The sequence below is a fragment of the Mesoplodon densirostris genome, chromosome 7, assembly GCF_025265405.1.
Source record: "Mesoplodon densirostris isolate mMesDen1 chromosome 7, mMesDen1 primary haplotype, whole genome shotgun sequence".
In the NCBI taxonomy this organism is placed as follows: domain Eukaryota; kingdom Metazoa; phylum Chordata; class Mammalia; order Artiodactyla; family Ziphiidae; genus Mesoplodon; species Mesoplodon densirostris.
In genome coordinates, this window is record NC_082667.1 from 10,329,058 (window position 1) to 10,347,128 (window position 18,071).

An 18,071-nucleotide genomic window follows, 5' to 3' on the forward strand; every position below is an offset into this window, starting at 1 on the left:
AACAGGAATATCCCCTATTGAGGCCCCAGATTATCTGGCTTCCTTGACTGTCAGCCTTTGGTGAGGATACTACTGCATCGAGATTGGCTTGTAACAGTGCATTCAAGCGCTCCCTGGAATCTGACCTCTACCTGCTGATCAGTCCTTCCCAAACTTCACATGACCATAAATACTCACTCCCCCAGATCTGAAGAAGCCCATGCCCCAAGGGCAAAGCCGCCTGCTCAACAGCCCAAAAATAAAGAGACAGAGTCTCTCCATTCCTAGCCTGTTCCTGCCCCGCTCAAGTCCCCTGCCCAGAGACCCCAGACTTCCTGTGGCCTTTTTCCAACCTGGTCCCAGAAAATAGAGAAAGAGGGAGAGGGGGAGAGAGAGAGAGAGAGAGAAAATATCCAGTTGCTCAGTCCACCATTATTCAACCAGATTAGTGCATTTCATGCCCCCAAAGTTTTATCTCGGAAGGCAGTAAGCTCTGGGCATAGGGATTGTCTTTATATCTTGCTACACCAAATAGAGCTGGCATGGATTTTAAAAATTTTCCTCCAAATTCCTCTTTGTTTACTTTACATTCTAGCTGTTACATAATCCTCACCCTTACGCTCGCTCACTTATCTGATAATAGGGAAGAATCTTTTGCATTCTATTACAAGTTAATCACTAAAGGGATGTTGCCTATAAGCTTAAATTATACATAATGGCCCATCTCTGGGAACCTTGCTTCTCAGGTAATGAACATCAAGCTAAAATACCTTTGTTTAGCTCACAGGAAACATCCTGACCAGGCCCACCTATGAATGACTACAGGAGGAAGAAATTAACACATACATCCCCTCCAGAGGCTGACGGGAACCAGGAAATGTTTGACTTTACTCCCTCCCCTTTTAGTATAAAAGGAGCCTGAATTCTAACTCAGGCAAGACGGGTCTTTGGGCACGAGCTCGCCATCTTCTCAGTTTGCTGGCTTTCCAAATAAAGTCGTTATTTCTTGCCCCGGCAACTCGTTTCTCAATTATTGGCCTGTCGTGCCATGAGCAATATGAGCTTAGACTCGGTAACAATAAAACTCCATTGCATTTATCTAGCGCTTACAGTTTATGAAATGCCTTGCCGCAAAAGAAAATATATTTATTTAACACTGCAGAATAAACAGACCGATCCTTTGGATTTGACTTTTCCTTTTAGGAACCATTTTGGTGAAGGCTCAACCAGGACAGGAACCTTCAGAATTCACCTATGAAAGATCCCAAACCAGGAGTCAGGTCTTTACTTGGGAATCACTCTTACCCCACCTCCTCACAGGGCTGTGGGAAGGTCCCAGTGAGATAATATACTGATGGTGCTTGAAAATCTTATACCCACCTAAGTTACAATCGGTATCACAGCCCCAAGGGCTCAAGGCAAGTTCACAAGCAGGTAAAACGGGATCGGGCCAAAAGCTGTAGGCGCTATTGCTGACCCTCTGCTCGCGAAAGCAGCGAGCCAAGCAACAGCTTACATTATAGCTGCCTGATCTGCCCCCAACACTTGACTCTGTCTGTCCCAATTAGATAGAAGAGGCAGGGAGATCTAGAGTTCCACCAACTGATGGCCCCATACAGCTTGCACAGCAAAAGCCCAAACAGGTCAGCATGCCAGACCTCCAGGTGGAATGAGCTATGTCAAGCTGATCTCTCCCTAGTCACCTTTCCCAAATTCTCCATGCCAGCAGACCTGCTCTGCTTCCAGCTCACTGCCACCAAGAGTGGCCCCTTCCTTCACTCCGGCCTCTGTCCTTCGAGTCCATGGGGTGGGGGTGGGGGGAGCAGATCCAGCTGCACCCGAAGAATAAGCAAGGATTTGGGGCTGGGGGGTAGGGGGCGTGGTGGGGTGCTGTGTCATCGCAGAGCTGCAGGTTTGGTGCGCAAAGGTGAGGGTAAGATGGACAGCCCCGGCTCCGGGAAGATCCCAGAGTCCCACTACCTTTCCGAGGGCAAGATGAGGAAGGGCATTCCTGGCCGGATTTGCGAACAGAGGACCATTGAGTTGAAGTCCCAGAGTAACCTCGAATGCAGCTGGACCTGTTGCCAAGCCAGCCTAGTGCTGCTAAATCGTCCCGTCTCAAGGCCCCTCTCCACCTGGGCTTTGCAAACTCCAGCCATTTTTCTTTCCACCAGTTCCCACCCGGGGCCCCCAAGAAGGCCGGCCCTTGCCGGGGCGGGGGCGGGGGGAGAGGGTCCTGGTAGTCTCTGAGAGCGTGGGAACAGGAGCTACCAGGCGGTGTCTCCGCGGCAGCCATTGCGGACCTTCTGAGACTGGAATTCCAGCAGGAGCGAGCCCTGGCCGGGGACGAGCTTTCCTTCCCCGCCCCCTAGTGTGGCTGGCGAGTGGGGGACGCGCGCGGAGTCCCACACCTGGCTCCTCTCCCGCTCCTCTCCGCGGGGCCCAGGGGCGGCCATCTTCCACGCTGGGGGCGTCAAGGCTCCAGGGCCCCCGGCGCCCTCTCTGGGGGGTCCCAGGCTCCGGCTGAACTCTGAGGAAGGAACGGACGCAAGGATCCCAGTGCGCGCGGTAGATCCTGCATCGTTCTCCACCGCTCGAATCTGCCTCTTGGGCTCCAAAATCCGACCCCCACAGCACGTTGGCCCAGCTGTCCCAGAGGACGAGGATTCGGGGCGGGGGGTGAGCGCAGTAGACTCTTTCCTTCCCTCCAGGACGCCCCAAGCTCCACTCAGCGCTGGAGGTCTTGTTTGGCGCCCTGGGACCCATGACTCCTGACTCCCTCCTGCAGCAGAGAAAGGTGGCGGGAGAGGCCCCAGACCCTTACCGTAGCATCTTCCCCTGCGTAGTGCCCGATGACCCGGTGGCCCCCCGGGTGCCGCTGTGACCATTCGGTGATGTTGTAGACCTTGCGGTCGATGACGAGCCACTGGTCCGTGCGCAGGCTGTGCTTCTGAATCTCCTCCCAGCAGAAGGTAGGCATCGGCGCCTCGCGCTCGGTGGCCCCCTCGCCCTGGTTCCCCCCCTTCCCCATGCTGCCTGCCGACAGGGTTGCCCCGTGCACTGCGGTGTGTGCGGCCCGGGCCCTCCTCGCTTTCGGCTTTTGTCTTCTCCTACTCCTCCCCCCACCGCGCCCCCTCCCCCAGCCGCCTCGCCTTCACTCCGGAGTATCCTTGCCTTCCCTCCAGGCTTCCCAGTGCCCCCAAGCGGTCCCCTCCCTCCGCCCCTCCCTCCGCCCGCCAGCCCGCAGTGGACTTTTGCCTCCTGTAAAAACTCCTCGGTAGCTCAGGGCCTCGAAGCCTCCTCTGCCCGCCCCGCTGGCTCCCCCCGTCCGGGGCTTCGCATCCTCCCGCGTTCCCCTCCGCCTGGGTTTCCACAGTGATCAGCAGAGCGCCTGCACCAATCCGGGCGCGTCGCCCCGCCTGCCATTGGCCCAGGAGGATCTTTCGAAGGCCAGCGGGCTGGAACGGCGGTCCCCGGCTCCCCCGCCTGCCCCCCAACGCGGAGTCGAGAGGGGCCTGGAGGTCGGTTACGTGTCCGAACTCCTCCCTCCCCCGCTCGAGCTGGGGGGTTGTGTTGGGGGGTACCCAAGGATATCCCAGGGTAGCTTGGCGGGCGAGCTGGGGCGGCGGCCGAGTTCCGCGCTTTCCGGGCGCTTACGCGCACACCCACGGCCCGCGCTCCCGGGTTTGCACCTGATGCCGGCACGTAGAGGACCCAGGCGCTCCGCGCGCTCTGTGGTGGGGACCGGCCCAGGGCCCGGCTGGCGGGCGCAGGCGGCGCCGAGCCGCCGGGCTGGCGAGTTCCACTCTGGGACTGGCCTGGTTAGGTGACGCCCGCCCCTAACCCGCTGGAATCCGGACTCCAGTATATCCACATTGTCCGTGCTATCCACATGGGCTTCCTCCTGCAGCCTCCCTGGGGGAAGAAGCCGGCCTCCGGCTGGCCCAGGGCCTGTAATCAGTGGATCTTAGAAAAGAATTGTGGAATCTCTGATGTGCTTTCCTGTGTTAGGAGCCATGTTGGAGGGAAAGGGGGGGATGGGAGTGAGGACTCCAGGGCTTGGTTCTTGCCCTGAACTCAGGAATCTCACAGCCAATTTGGGAGAGGTACCATGGAAACAATACAGGACCTCATAAGATTAATTGTTCAGTGATGTTATAAATAACAGGAAATAAAGATGGGGGTATCAAAAGTGTTGTGGTCCGTGCGCGGGCTGGAAGAAGAATTTCGAGACACGAAGTATTTTAGAAAAGAGTGAGTTTATTGAGAAAAAGAGCGGAGTTAGCGGCGCTGCAGATACAGCGGCGACTTCCTGATAGACCAGGGAGAGCCTGCCCCCTTTGTGGGCTAGTAGCCAACTTTTATAGCCTCAAGACAAAGAAAATTCCTGCTGGCAGGATGGCATTAGGTGATTGGTCAGGATGGTACAAGGTTGCTACATGGTGATTATTTTGCCTAATATGGAATGGGGGAGGGGGGCTGTCTGGTTTAGATTAGGAGCGCCCATGGCAACAGTTGCTATGGGGGCTTGGTTAATTCCTGAGTTTTTGTCCTGTGTCCTCGATGTAGGGTGTCCTCGATGTAGGGCTCCACACTTCCCAGGGAAGAAGAATGGGATGGAAGCCTTACTGGTTGCATGAGACAAAACGCAAATTGGCTCAGAAAAAAGGAGGAGTTTGTTGCTTCACTAAACTCAAGGAGGGACTTCCCTGGTGGCGCAGTGGTTAAGAATCCACCTGCCAATGCAGGGGACACGGGTTCGAGCCCTGGTCCGGGAGGATCCCACATGTGGCGCAGCAACTAAGCCCATGCACCACAACTACCGAGCCTGCACTCTAGAGCCCACTTGCCACAACTACTGAAGCCTGCGTGCCTAGAGCCCGTGCTCCGCAACAAGAGAAGACACCACAATGAGAAGCCTGTGCACCGCAACAAAGAGTAGCCCCCACTCACCACAACTAGAGAAAGCCCACACGTAGCACCGAAGACCCAACGCAGCCAAAAATAAAAATAAATAAATAAATTTATTTTTAAAATAAATCAATAAATTCAAGGAAAGGTGGGACAATCTGAACACAGGAAGGTGGGGATGGAGGGGCTCAGGAACCAGCAGATGCAGGAACTTGAAGGCTGCCAGGTCTCTCCCTCCTCTGTCCCTCCTTGATGTCACTTCTTTCTCTCTCCTTGCAAACGAGGGTCTGGTGGAGAGACAGCTGAAAACTATTGAGTCTTAGGTCTTACGGCTTGCTGCGTTGGAAGGTAGGTCTACTAATCTCTCGAGGTATAAACTCAGACACAGAAGGAAGAACTCTGACTGGCATGCCCTTCTTTTTTTTTTTTTGTGGTATGTGGGCCTCTCACTGTTGTGGCCTCTCCCGTTGCGGAGCACAGGCTCCGGACGCACAGGCTCAGCGGCCATGGCTCATGGGCCCAGCCACTCCGCCGCATGTGGGATCTTCCCGGACCGGGACACAAACCCGTGTCCCCTGCATCGGCAGGCGGACTCTCAACCACTGCGCCACCAGGGAAGCCCGGAACGCCCTTCTTGGATCAAGTACCCATGCCTGGATGAGTCAACTATGGACTGGAGATTAATCTCAAAGAGTCCACATGTTGGAGTGGGGAAAGTGTTAAGGTATGAACGCAGGTTGGAGAAGAATTTCCAGACATAAAGCAGAACGTAAAGAAGATAGAATTTATTAGAGGAAAGGGTCGCTGCCGGAACAGTGGCCCGAATTCCTAGTAATCTGGGAGAGTCGAGCCCGCACATGTGTTATTGATCAGTTTTTATAGCCAGAAAACAAAGGAATGGTCCAAGGTGAAAATTTCATTTACTGATTGATCGAGGCACATATACCTTCCTTCTGTACAGTGGGAGTAAGACAGGGCATATGCCTTTCCTTATTTGGGACAGGTCCCATTGCCCAGGTGGGCATCAGCCAAGTGGGCTCAGGGATTTCAAAACCATGTCAACATGGTGGGGAGGGTGATTAAGGGTCCAGTAGGTATACCTCTGAAACTTTTTCAGGCAGGGTCATCCTTTGTCCTTGAAGCACCATTGTCCTTGGAGCACCACACTCCCCCTTCTCTTTATGCGTAGGGCCAATTCCTTGGCCTTATTGAATACCCTACTCATAACTACCTAACTGCCTAATTCCCTCTCAGGCATTCAGGAAGCCCTTTTGTGAGGAGAAGGGGCGATGAACTCTCTCTGGCCGCTTCCTGCTGAGTGAGGGGGTCGTGGGGCCCTGGGATCCCTTGCCTGCTCTCTGTCAGGGTGCATCTAGGGAGCAGTGTGGGCCCCATGGAAAGAGATGGTGGCTTGTTCAAGGGTTGTATGAGTGTTGACTGTCCAGTATTCTTTTTTTCTTTTTAATAAATTTATTTATTTATTTTTGGCTGCATTGGGTCTTCATTGCTGTGTGCAGGCTTCTCATTGTGGTGGCTTCTCTTGTCACAGAGCACAGGCTCTAGGCACGCGGGCTTCAGTAGTTGTGGCACATGGGCCCAGTAGTTGTGGCTCGCGGGCTTAGTTGTTCCATGGCATGTGGGATCTTCCCGGACCAGGGATTGAACCTGAGTCCCCTGCATTGGCAGGTAGATCCTTAACCACTGGGCCACCAGGGAAGCCCTGTCTGGTATTCTTGTTGCATCACCATTTGGAGGTTTATTTGTTGTATTCTGGAAGAGACAAACTTAACAAGAAGGTTAAAAATACATGGCCCGAAGACTGGGCTGGACCTTGCCCGGATGGTTGACCAAAGAACAGCAATCCTCCTTTAATGTTGCACAAGTCCCTCCCTGATGAGCCTTTAGGAGGTCCAGAGCTCTTCTATTTTGTAAAACTACTCCTGCAGAGAAAGTATTTGTCTTGTAGCATGTTGAGTTGAGCTGCGAGGTTGGCAGTCTGTTGTGTAAGTTCAAGAGAGAGCTGTAGGGCAATGAAAATAGAGTTTAAGAGTCCAGCTGAGCCTGTTCCCATCCCTGTTAGGAGGATCAAGGAACAGCGAGTGGGACCAGAGAAGGAGGTTGGGGCTGAATAAGTAGCCGCTGTGTCACTTTGAAAGGTTATAGTAGCCCCTGCCACATCCAGGGATACCTGGGGCTCCTCCGGTCTTCTGGGAAACATAGGGGCCTGTAGATTGAGACTTGGGCACCTTCAGTCATCCTCATCCAGGAGCCCCAGATCTTGAGCGTAATCCCGTTCTCACTCCTGGTAGTCAACTACCACCAACAGGGGCCCTTGGCCTTGACCTCAGCTGGGGGGCTGGGACCCGAAATACCCCAGGTGTTGGGTGGTGTGGTGTTGGCCTACCAGCTTGAGGGTGGCAGGGACAACTCCTCTTCCAGTGGCCCTTTTGATGACAGGGCATGGGGTGTCGGGTGGTGGGGTGTGGCCGTTCTTCACTGTGCGCCCCTGGTAGCAGGTCAGCTGTGGTTTCTGCGACCGGAGATGGGCTGTCATGAGTCCTTGCTGTGGGAGGGACTGAGTAATGGCAAGAGCCGTGTATTGAGCATGTCGTGTTAATGTTTCCTTCTCTCTTTCTCTTCTATTCCTAGAAGCCTCCTCCCTATTCTTTTTTTTTTTTTTTTTTTTTTTTTTTTTTTTTGCAGTGCGCGGGCCTCTCACTGTTGTGGCCTCTCCCGCTACAGAGCACAGGCTCCGGACGCGCAGGCTCAGCGGCCATGGCTCACGGGCCCAGCCGCTCCGCGGCATGTGGGATCTTCCCAGACCGGGGCACGAACCTGTGTCCCCCGCATCAGCAGGCGGACTCCCAACCACTGAGCCACCAGGGAAGCCCTTCCTCCCTATTCTTGAAGACCTTAAAGCCCTGTCAATAGGACAGAAAATGGGGTCTGTGGCCCTTGCTCTGGTTTCCATAATTTCTGTCTTATGCATGGCGATGCCTGGCTTATAAAGTGAACTGCAATATAACCTGAACTTCAGGAGTCTCAGGGTCTAGGTTGGTGTATTTCCTCATAGCCTCTACTAATCAGGCCTGAAAAAGGGCCACATTCTCCAAGCGTTCCTGGGTAACTTCTCTGAGTTTCTTATAATTGTCCTGTTTGATGACTGGCTTTTTCATACGTTCTAGTAGATATGTAGTCATGAAGTTTCTCCTAGTGAGCCCTCCTGCTGGCCCATTTTCATTTGCCTGGTATCTCCATCCTGGGTCTGCCCGTGGGACTGTCTCTTCCCCCGCTCGCTTCTCATTAGGATCTCGGGCGTGTGCCTCACCTGCCCAGGCCTGAGTCAAGGCCCCGGTCCCGGCCTTGTTTTCGTGATGCTGCAGGTAGTTAGGACACAGGAATATCTGGCCAGGTTAAGTCAAAGGCTATAGTTAGGGCCTGGAATTCCCTGATGAAGGTGGAGGGGTCCTGGCTAAGGGGCCCAGTTTCCCTTGAATATGAGAGATCAGACATGGGGAAGGGGAAATGAACCCTGATAGCACCTCGGTCTCCATTAGCGACCTCTCGTAGGGGAACCATGTTGAGACTCGATTCAGAGCGTTGGGCTGCTCATGACCTAGTGTGGGGTGGGGAGGGGAGGGAAGGTCTGCTTGCGGGTAGAGAGGTGGGGGTTGGGGAGCAGCAGGTTGGGGAAGAGGCTGGTGAGATGGGGAACAAGAAGGCTCATCCAAGGGCTTCCTTGGTGGCGCAGTGGTTGAGAGTCCGCCTGCTGATGCAGGGGACACAGGTTCGTGCCCCGGTCTGGGAAGATCCCACATGGCGCGGAGCGGCTCTCCGTGTGCTCCGCAACGGGAGAGGCCACAACAGTGAGAAGCCCGCGTACCGCAAAAAAAAAAAAAAAGAACGCTCATCCGAGATATGTGGTGCAGGAGGAGATGGGGAGGGACGAGGTAGTGAAGCTGAAGGAGGAGGAGAGGGGAGAGGACGAGGCATTGAAGTGGTGTTGGAGAGAAACATGCGACAGGAGTCCCTCAGGTTCGGATTCCGACTGAGGGCCTTGAAGCCCTGATGTACAGAACCTTGGAATCCTTTCCCAGCCTCTGATAATAGAGATCAAGCTGGAGGCTGGTGATATGATTAGTGTCCATTAAGAGGGCATCATTCTTGGTCCCCCAGTTTGTACTTGGGCCAAGCCGTGTTACAAAAGAATATGAGCCTCTTCCTTTTGAGATTGTCTGGGTCAAATTCCTTCCATTTCCTGAGAATACAACTAAGAGGTGAGTCTAAGGGGATAGACCTGCCTGAACCTATACTTAGCCCCAATGCCGCAGAATGGGGGTACTGAGAATCACTGATGGGCAAAAAGGCCTCCCTCTTTGTCTTAGTGACATCTCCGTGCGACTAAGGCATAAAAAGGCCGACCATCCCAAAAGTCCCGTCCGACCTTGGGAGGTGGCCAGAGCAGTGAGAAACTGTGCGGCCAGGGCACCAGTGTATAGAGAGGGGAATCCCCGCAAGCCAGCTGGGAATTGACGCACCATGAGAAGACTCTCAGGGATGGGAAGGAGCTCTTGGGACGATCTAGAGGCGGCGAGGTCCTTTGGAGTCAGTCGGAGCCGAGGAGAAAGAAACAGAAGCAACAGAAAAGAGGACTGAGGAGTCTGCCTTCTAACCCTACTGAGGAGTTGGTGGCCAAGGGACTGTGGGCTTTGTGTTTTTCTTCGTCCACGATGTGCCTCACGTTGCTCAGAAGTTGTCTTGCTGGGGCCGACGCTCTAATAGCCTGGTCCATTCCGTGACCCCCTTATCCTTTCACAGGAGTCTTCCAGTGGCTGGCGCCCTAATGGCTTTTAAATGCCTGGCCCATGCCCACACCATACTAATAGGCCCAGTCCTCAGTCGGAAGGGAGATAGAGGGATCCTCACCTGTTCTGGGTGGCAGTTACTGGGGCGAAGTGAGCCCTGGAGCCTTTGGAACACACCAGGATGTGGCCCTGGCCAGAGTTCCTCCTTTGCTTCCACAGCAACTTGCCTGTTCACAGAGGGTCCCAAGGAATGAGGACAGGAGGTAGGGAAAGAGATCCCCGTACTGGCCACCAAATGTGGTCCGAACACGGGCTGGAAAAGAATTTCCAGACATAAGGCAGAATGTGAAGAAGATAGAATTTATTAAAGGGAATGGTCGCTGCCAGCACAGACATCTTCTTCCTAGTAGTTTGGAAGAGTGGAGCCCGAACATGTGCTATGCATCAGTTTTTATAGCCAGCGAAACAAAGGAATGGTCCAAGGTAAAAATTTCGTTTACTGGGCTTCCCTGGTGGTGCAGTGGTTGAGAGTCTGCCTGCCGATGCAGGGGACACGGGTTCGTGCCCCGGTCCGGGAAGGTCCCACATGCCACGGAGCGGCTGGGCCCGTGAGCCATGGCCGCTGAGCCTGCGCGTCCGGAGCCTGTGCTCTGCAACGGGAGAGGCCACAACAGTGAGAGGCCTGCGTACCGCAAAAAAAAAAAAAAAAAATTTGGTTACTGATTGGTCGAGGCACATATACCTTCCTTCGTAAGGGTGGGAGTGGGACAGGCCATAAGCCTTTCCTTATTTGGGACAGGCCCCTTTGCCCAGGTGGGCTCAGGGATTTTGTAAGCAGAGCAACATTATGGGGAGGCCGATTAAGAGTCCAGTAGGGGGTGTAATGGTGAAAGTTTTTCAGACAGGGTTGTCCTTGTCCTTGAAGCACCATTGTCCTTGGAGCACCACAGAAAGGAGCCGTTTTCAGAGGAGGAGAATGTTGCTACCAGAAGAAAAGAGCATGCTAGGCAGAAAACCAGAATCTGAAGGCAGAAACAATGTGGGCTTTGGAGTCAAGACCGGCTTGGGTATGTGTCCTGGTGCTGCAACTACTATAGCTGGACTCTGACAGGTTACTCTGTCTTTCGAAGCCTCAGTTTTTTGCATCAATGATACCTACCCCATGGGGTTGTTTTAAGCATTAGCAATAATATGCTCAGCATATATATCAGGGACTTCAGCCCTGATGGTTATTGTTCACTGTTTGCTTAGGACCAGCACTTTGGACACTTCTGCCACACCAACCTACTTGTGCATCAAGCCTCAGAATATTAGGTTTGGAAGACATCATTTAGTCATTCCAAGTACTGGTCCACAAACTGGTTCCAGATAGCATAGAGTTTTCAGCAGTTAGTGGAAAAAATAGAAAAATAAAGGAAAATGTAGAGTTTTTCATAAAACTAAGGATATTCAATTAAAGTGACTGCCTTTTTAAAAATTATGTCCTAAAATGTTTTTTAATAATGAAATGGTAACCGTAGATGGTGGAGTTTTGAAAATATGTTTATTTCACAAAATGAAAAGTGGACAACTCTACACTCATTTCCATATTTAATTTACTTCATGAAAAACTCAAAAGCACGAGAACCGCTGATCTTGCCCAACTCTTTATTTTCAAGCAGAAAATAGATCAAGCCCTGGAGTGTTCACATAACTTGCTCATATCCCAGATTTAGAAAGTGGGTACTTTCAGACACCACCTAGCATTTTGACTCAGGGTGGGATTACCTCTGACAGTTGGTTTTTGAATTTTAAGGTCTCTTTCATTAATTTTTTTAATACACTTCTTCTTTTTTTTTTTTTTAACAAAAACACCTTTATTTTTGTCTTCAAAGAACAAACTGTTCTTCTTTTTCCAACATAATCATGATTAATACACTTATTCTTTAGGGTGGTTTGTGGTTCACAGCAAAATTGAGTAGGAAGGTCAGAGAGTTCCCGTATACCCCCTATATGTCCACACACACACAGCCTCCCCCATTATCAACATCCCCTACCAGCGGTACATTTGTTACAACTGATTACCAATATTGGCACATCATTACCCATCATTACCCAAAGTCCATTGTTTACATTAGGGTTTACTCTTTGTGTTATACATTCTATGGGTTTTGACACATGTAGCTACCACTACAGTATCATACAAGATAGTTTCACTGCCCTAAATATCCTCTATGCTCTACTTATTCACCCCTCCCTCCCCTCTATCCCCTGGCCTTTTACTGCCTCCATAATTTTGCCTTTTCCAGAATGTCGTATAATTGGAATCATACAGTATACTATGCACTGAATATTTGTGTCTCCCTCAAGTTCATCTGTTGAGATCTAATCCCCAGTGTTATATGTGTGGAGATGAGGCCTTTGGGAGGTGATTAGGTCATGAGGGTGAAGCCCTCATAAATGGGATTAGTGTCCTATACAAGAAGTCCTTGACCCGTCCACCATGCGAAGTTAAAGCAAAAAGACAGCCATCTAGGAAGTGAACCCTCTCGCCAGACACCCAATCTGCCAGCACCTTGATCTTGGACTTCCTAGCCTCCAGAACTGTAAGAAATAAATTTCTGTTGTTTACAAGCTACCCAGTCCATGACATTTCTGTTATAGCAGCCCAAATAGACTAAGATACGTCTACCACCTCACATAGTTCTTTTTGTGTGTATATATGGTGAGAACTTTTAAGATCTACTCCCTTAGCAATTTTCAAACATACAGTACAGTGTGGTTAACTGTAGTCACCATGCTGCTGTACGTCAGATCCCCAGAACTTATTCATCTTATAACTGGAAATGTGTGCCCTCTGACCACCATCACTCTTTCTTCTCCATCTCTCTGGCTACCACAATTCTACTCTCTGTTTCTGAGTTTGGTTTTTTTAGATTCCACATATAATTGAGATCGTACAGTATTGGTCTTCCTCTGACTGACTTATTTCACGTAGCATAATGCCCTCAAATTCCATCCATATCACAAATGGCAGGATTTCCTTCTTTCTTATGGACAAATAATATTACATCGTATACATATACCATAAAACACAAAACCATAAAACTATAAGATAACCTGGGAGAACATTTAGATGATCTTGAGTTTGGCAATGGCTTTTTATGTACCACACCAAAACCATGACCCATGAAAGAGATAACTGATAAGCTGGACTTCATTAAAATTAAAAACTTATGCTCTGTGAAAGACACTGTCAAGAGAATGAGAAGACAAGCCACATACTGGGAGAAAATATTTGCAAAAGACATATCTGATACAGACTGTTATCTAAAATACACAGAGAACTCTCAAAACTCAAAAATAAGAAAACAAATGGGAGAAAATAATTGCAAACCATATATCTGATAAGGAACTCACACAACTTAATAGCAAAAATATATAAGAAACTCATATAACTCAATAGCAAAAAATCAAATAATCCAATTTAAAAATGGACAAAGTATCTTGTGAGGTAATAGAAAATATCTATTGGTCTCTGTCCCCAGTTCCTGAAACCCTTGTAATTTTCTGGGTGATAGGAGTGTCCTTTGTTCTAATGAGGTGACTCTGGGTGGGCTACTGGATGAGGGCTGGTCACCAGAAAGATCAAGCCATAACCAGAGTCTTGGAGTTTTCAGCCCCATTCCCCCATCCTCCAGAGAGGAGAGAGGAGCTGGAAATGGAGTTAATGATTGATCTTGCCTACGTGAGGAAGCCTCCATAAGTATCCTAAAAGTATGGGGTTTGGAGAGCTTCCAGGTTGGTGACCACATGGAGGTGTGGCGAGAGTGGTGCACATGGACAGGGCATGGGGGCTTGGCGCCACTTCCCACATACCTTGCCCCCTACACATCTCTTCCATCTGGATGTTCATCTGTATCCTTTATCACACCCTATTATAATAAACTGGTAAACAGTAAGTAAACTGTTTTCCTAAGTTCTGTGAGCCACTCTGGCAAATTAATTGAATCCAAGGAAGGCATTGTGGGAATCTCTGATTTGTAGCCAGTGGGTCAGAAGCACAGGTAACCACCTGAACTTTCTACTGGCATCTGAAGTGGTGGTGTGTGGGACAGTCTGGTGGGACTCAGCCCTTACCCTGTAGGATCTGATGCTATCTCCAGGAACATAGTGTCAGAATTGAGCTAAATTGCTGGTGTCACAGAATTGCTTGGTGTGCGGAAACCCCCTTCACATTTGGTGAGCAGAGTGTCAGAAGTGAAGTGTTCTGTGTAAAAGAAAAGGACACACATAGGAAGAAAGGCTACTGGGGGTTTTTAAAATACAGACTGGAATAAACATTTTTTCCAGAGAACGTATACAAAGGTATACAAATGGCCAACAGATACATGATTTGATTTTTTTGCTATTGAGTTGTATGAGTTCCTTATATATTTTTGCTATTAAGTTGTATGAGTTCCTTATCAGATATATGGTTTGCAATTATTTTCTCCCATTTGTTTTCTTATATTTTGAGTTTTGAGAGTTCTCTGTATTTTAGATAACAGTCCTGTATCAGATATGTCTTTTGCAAATATTTTCTCCCAGTCTGTGGCTTGTCTTCTCATTCTCTTGACAGTATCTTTCAGGGACCATAAGTTTTTAATTTTAATGAAGTCCAGCTTATCAATTATCTCTTTCATGGGTCATTGCTTGGTGTGGTACATAAAAAGCCATTGCCAAACTCAAGATCATCTAAATGTTCTCCCAGGTTACCTTATAGTTTTATGGTTTTGTGTTTTACATTTAAGTCTATAATCCATTTTGAGTTAATTTTTCGTGAGGGGTCTAAGGTCTGTGTCTAGATCATTTTTTTTTGTACGTGGATGTCAAGTTGTACCAACACCATGTGTTGAAAAAGTTATCTTTTCTCCACTGTATTGCCTTTGCTCCTCTGTCAAAGTTCAGTTGATTGTATTTGTGTGGGTCTATTTCTAGACTCTCTATTCCATCCCATTGATCTATCTGTCTGTTCTTTGCCACTTCCACACTGTTATGATTACTGTAGCTTTACAGTAAGTCTGAAATTGTGTTATTATTTTTAATTATTAGGAAAACAAGAGATGTTTATTATGAAAATCAGAAAATATAGATAAGTATTTTAAAACATTTAAAAAATGCTTATCCTCTCTACTCAGAAACAATCAACTTTATTAGCAGTGTGTACAAGATCTGTGTGTGTGCGTGTGTCAACATATGTATAATTAAATAGAATAGCCCCTGGTCCCATGGAGCTCCTAGTATGGAGAGGACACAGCAAATACATAACACTCGCAAGATAGTGAGTTAAGTACAAAGGAGTCAAGGGCTAAGTGTTAAGGAGAGATACAGGTTCTAGGGTGACAGAGAGCCCAGAACTTTGCATGGAATTAGCCAGGTGAAAAGGGACTGAGGAGTGGGGATGGCAAAAATGTTCCTGGAAGTGAGAAGAGACTCCTGTAGGCACAGAAATCAGATAGAACTTGGCAGCTTCTGAGGAGCTGAAAGAAGTTCAGACAAGAGACAGACAAGAAGTGGGGAAATGGAAGGGAGAATTTCAGGCAAGAAGAGTGAGATTTAAGGCCCGGGATTGGGTGGGGTTGGGTGGAGGCAGCAAGCATAGCTCAAAAGGGCCTTGCAAGTCATGTTAAGGAGTTAGACTTTATCTCAAGGTCATTGAGAAGCCAGGAGATTGATTGGCTGCAGATAGTGTTTGTCTTTCTCTGTCTGACTTACTTCACTTAGTATGATGATCTCAAGTGGCATCCATGTGGCTGCAAAGGGCAGTATTTCATTCTTTTTTATGGCTGAGTAGTATTCCACTGTATATAGTACCACATCTTCTTTATCCATTCATCTGTTGATGGACATTTAGGTTGTTTCCATGTCTTGGCTATTGTGAATAGTGATGCAATGAACATTTGGGTGCATGTATTTTTTGGGATTAGAGTTTTGTTTGGATATATGCCCAGGAGTGGGATTGCTGGATCATATGGTAATTCTATTTTTAGTTTTCTGAGGAACCTCCATACTGTTGTGGGTTTTTTTTAAATTTTTTAACTTTATTTATTTATTTATTTATTTATTTATTTATTTATTATTTTTTTTGTGTGGTATGCGGGCCTCTCACTGTTGTGGCCTCTCCCGTTGCGGAGCACAGGCTCTGGACACGCAGGCTCAGCGGCCATGGCTTATGGGCCCAGCCGCTCCGCGGCATGTGGGATCTTCCCGGACCAGGGCACGAACCCGTATCCCCTGCATCAGCAGGTGGACTCCCAACCACTGCGCCACTAGGGAAGCCCGAGATATTTTCTTTTTTTCTTCATTATTCTTGCTAGAGATTTATCAATTGTTTTCCAAAAACTAATTTTTATTGTATTTACTTTCTTTAATTGTATTTTATATTTCATTGATTTCATACCTTTTCTAAAACAAGCATTTAAAGCTATAAATTTCCCTTTAAGCACTGCTAGTTGTATCCCATAAATTTTGATATGTTTTCATTATCATTCATTTAAAAATATTTTCTTTTTTAAAAAAATAGATTTGTTTCATTAATTAATTAATTTATTTGCTGTGTCGGGTCTTCATTGCTGCGCACGCCGGCTTTCTCTAGTTGCGGCGAGCGGGGGCTACTCTTCATTGCGGTGAGCGGGCTTCTCATTGTGGTGGCTTCACTTGCTGTGGAGCACAGGCTCTAGGCACACAGCCTTCAGTAGTTGCAGCATGTGGGCTTCAGTAGTTGTGGCTTGTGGGCTCTAGAACGCAGGCTCAGTAGTTGTGGCCCATGGGCTTAGTTGCTCTGAAGCATGTGGGATCTTCCCAGACCAGGGCTCGAGCCCGTGTTCCCTGCATTGGCAGGCGGATTCTTAACCACTGTGCCACCAGGGAAGCCCCTAAAAATATTTTCTAATTCCTTGCAATTTCTTTGAGCCTATGGATTATCTGGTGATATGATAATTTCCCAATATTTGGAGATTTTCTGGACATTCCTTTGTAATCAACTCCTAATTTAACACAGTTGTCAGAGAATATACTCTGTATAATTTTATTTTATATTTAGTGATATATATTTATTTTATGGCCTAACATATAGTCTGTCTTGAAGAATGTTCAACGTACTCTTGAAAAGAATGTGTATTCAGTAGTTGGATGCAGTGTTTGATACATGTCAGTAGGTGAAACTGGTTGATGGTATTGTTCAAAATTCTATATCTTTATTGATTTTTTGGTCTGTTTTATAAATTACTAAAAGGAGGTGTTAAAACCTCCAACTATGATACTATGATTATGGATTTGTCTATTTCTCTTTTTAGTTGGTCAATTTTTGCTTCACATATTTCAATTATTAGATTCATACAAATTTTGGATTTTTATGTCTTCTTAATGAATTAATGATTTTCTTATTATGAATTCCCTCTGATAATACTCTATCTCAAAGTCTATTTTATCTTATATTAATTAATTTAGCCATCCCAGCTTTCTTATGATTACCCTTTTTTTTTTTTTCTTTTTGCGGCACATGGGCATCTCACTGTTGTGGCCTCTCCCGTTGCAGAGCACAGGCTCCGGACGCGCAGGCTCAGCGGCCATGGCTTATGGGCCCAGCCGCCCTACGGCATGTGGGATCTTCCCAGACCAGGGCACGAACCCGTGTCCGCTGCATTGGAAGGTGGACTCTCAACCACTACGCCATCAGGGAAGCCCCTTGCGTTTTTTTTTAAACTCTGTTTTTCTTTTTTCATTTTAACTCCTCCACTAGCTTTTTAGATATACATCTTTGTTTTAATAGTTGCTCTAGGGAATACAATACACATCTATAACTCATCACAGCCTACCGTGAGTTAATATACCACTTCACATATAACCAAAGAACCTTACATTACATTATAAACCTCATGATATAGTGTTATTATTTCTTCTTTGAATTGTTTTGTTTTGTTTTGTTTTGTTTTTGTGGTACGTGGGCCTCTCACTGTTGTGGCCTCTCCCGTTGCGGAGCACAGGTTCCGGACGCGCAGGCTCAGCAGCCATGGCTCACGGGCCCAGCCACTCCACGGCATGTGGGATCTTCCCGGACCAGGGCACGAACCCGTGTCCCCTGCATCGGCAGGCGGACTCCCAACCACTGCGCCACCAGGGAAGCCCTGAATAGTTATTTTTATTTATTTATTTTTTTTTTTGCTTTACGCGGGCCCCTCACTGTTGTGGCCTCTCCCGTTGCGGAGCACAGGCTCTGGACGCACAGGCTCAGCGGCCATGGCTCACGGGCCCAGACGCTCCGCGGCATGTGGGATCTTCCCGGATCGGGGCACGAACCCGTGTCCCCTGCATCGGCAGGCGGACTCTCAACCACTGCGCCACCAGGGAAGCCCC

The 18,071-nt window shown here is 48.4% G+C and overlaps 1 protein-coding gene across 2 annotated transcripts in view; it reads right to left on the reverse strand.

Moving 5' to 3' along the window:
• FADS2 (fatty acid desaturase 2) overlaps positions 1 to 18,071 on the reverse strand; it is a 61,032-nt gene that overhangs the window by 32,419 nt on the left and 10,542 nt on the right. The window contains exon 1 of one of the 2 annotated variants that reach the window (XM_060103943.1): positions 2,804 to 3,010. The exons of the other annotated variant lie outside the window; for it this stretch is intronic. Within the exon in view, the coding sequence (XP_059959926.1) occupies positions 2,804 to 3,010 (207 nt within the window). Of the gene's footprint in view, positions 1 to 2,803; positions 3,011 to 18,071 lie in introns of those variants that run through there. 2 annotated transcript variants of the gene reach the window in all.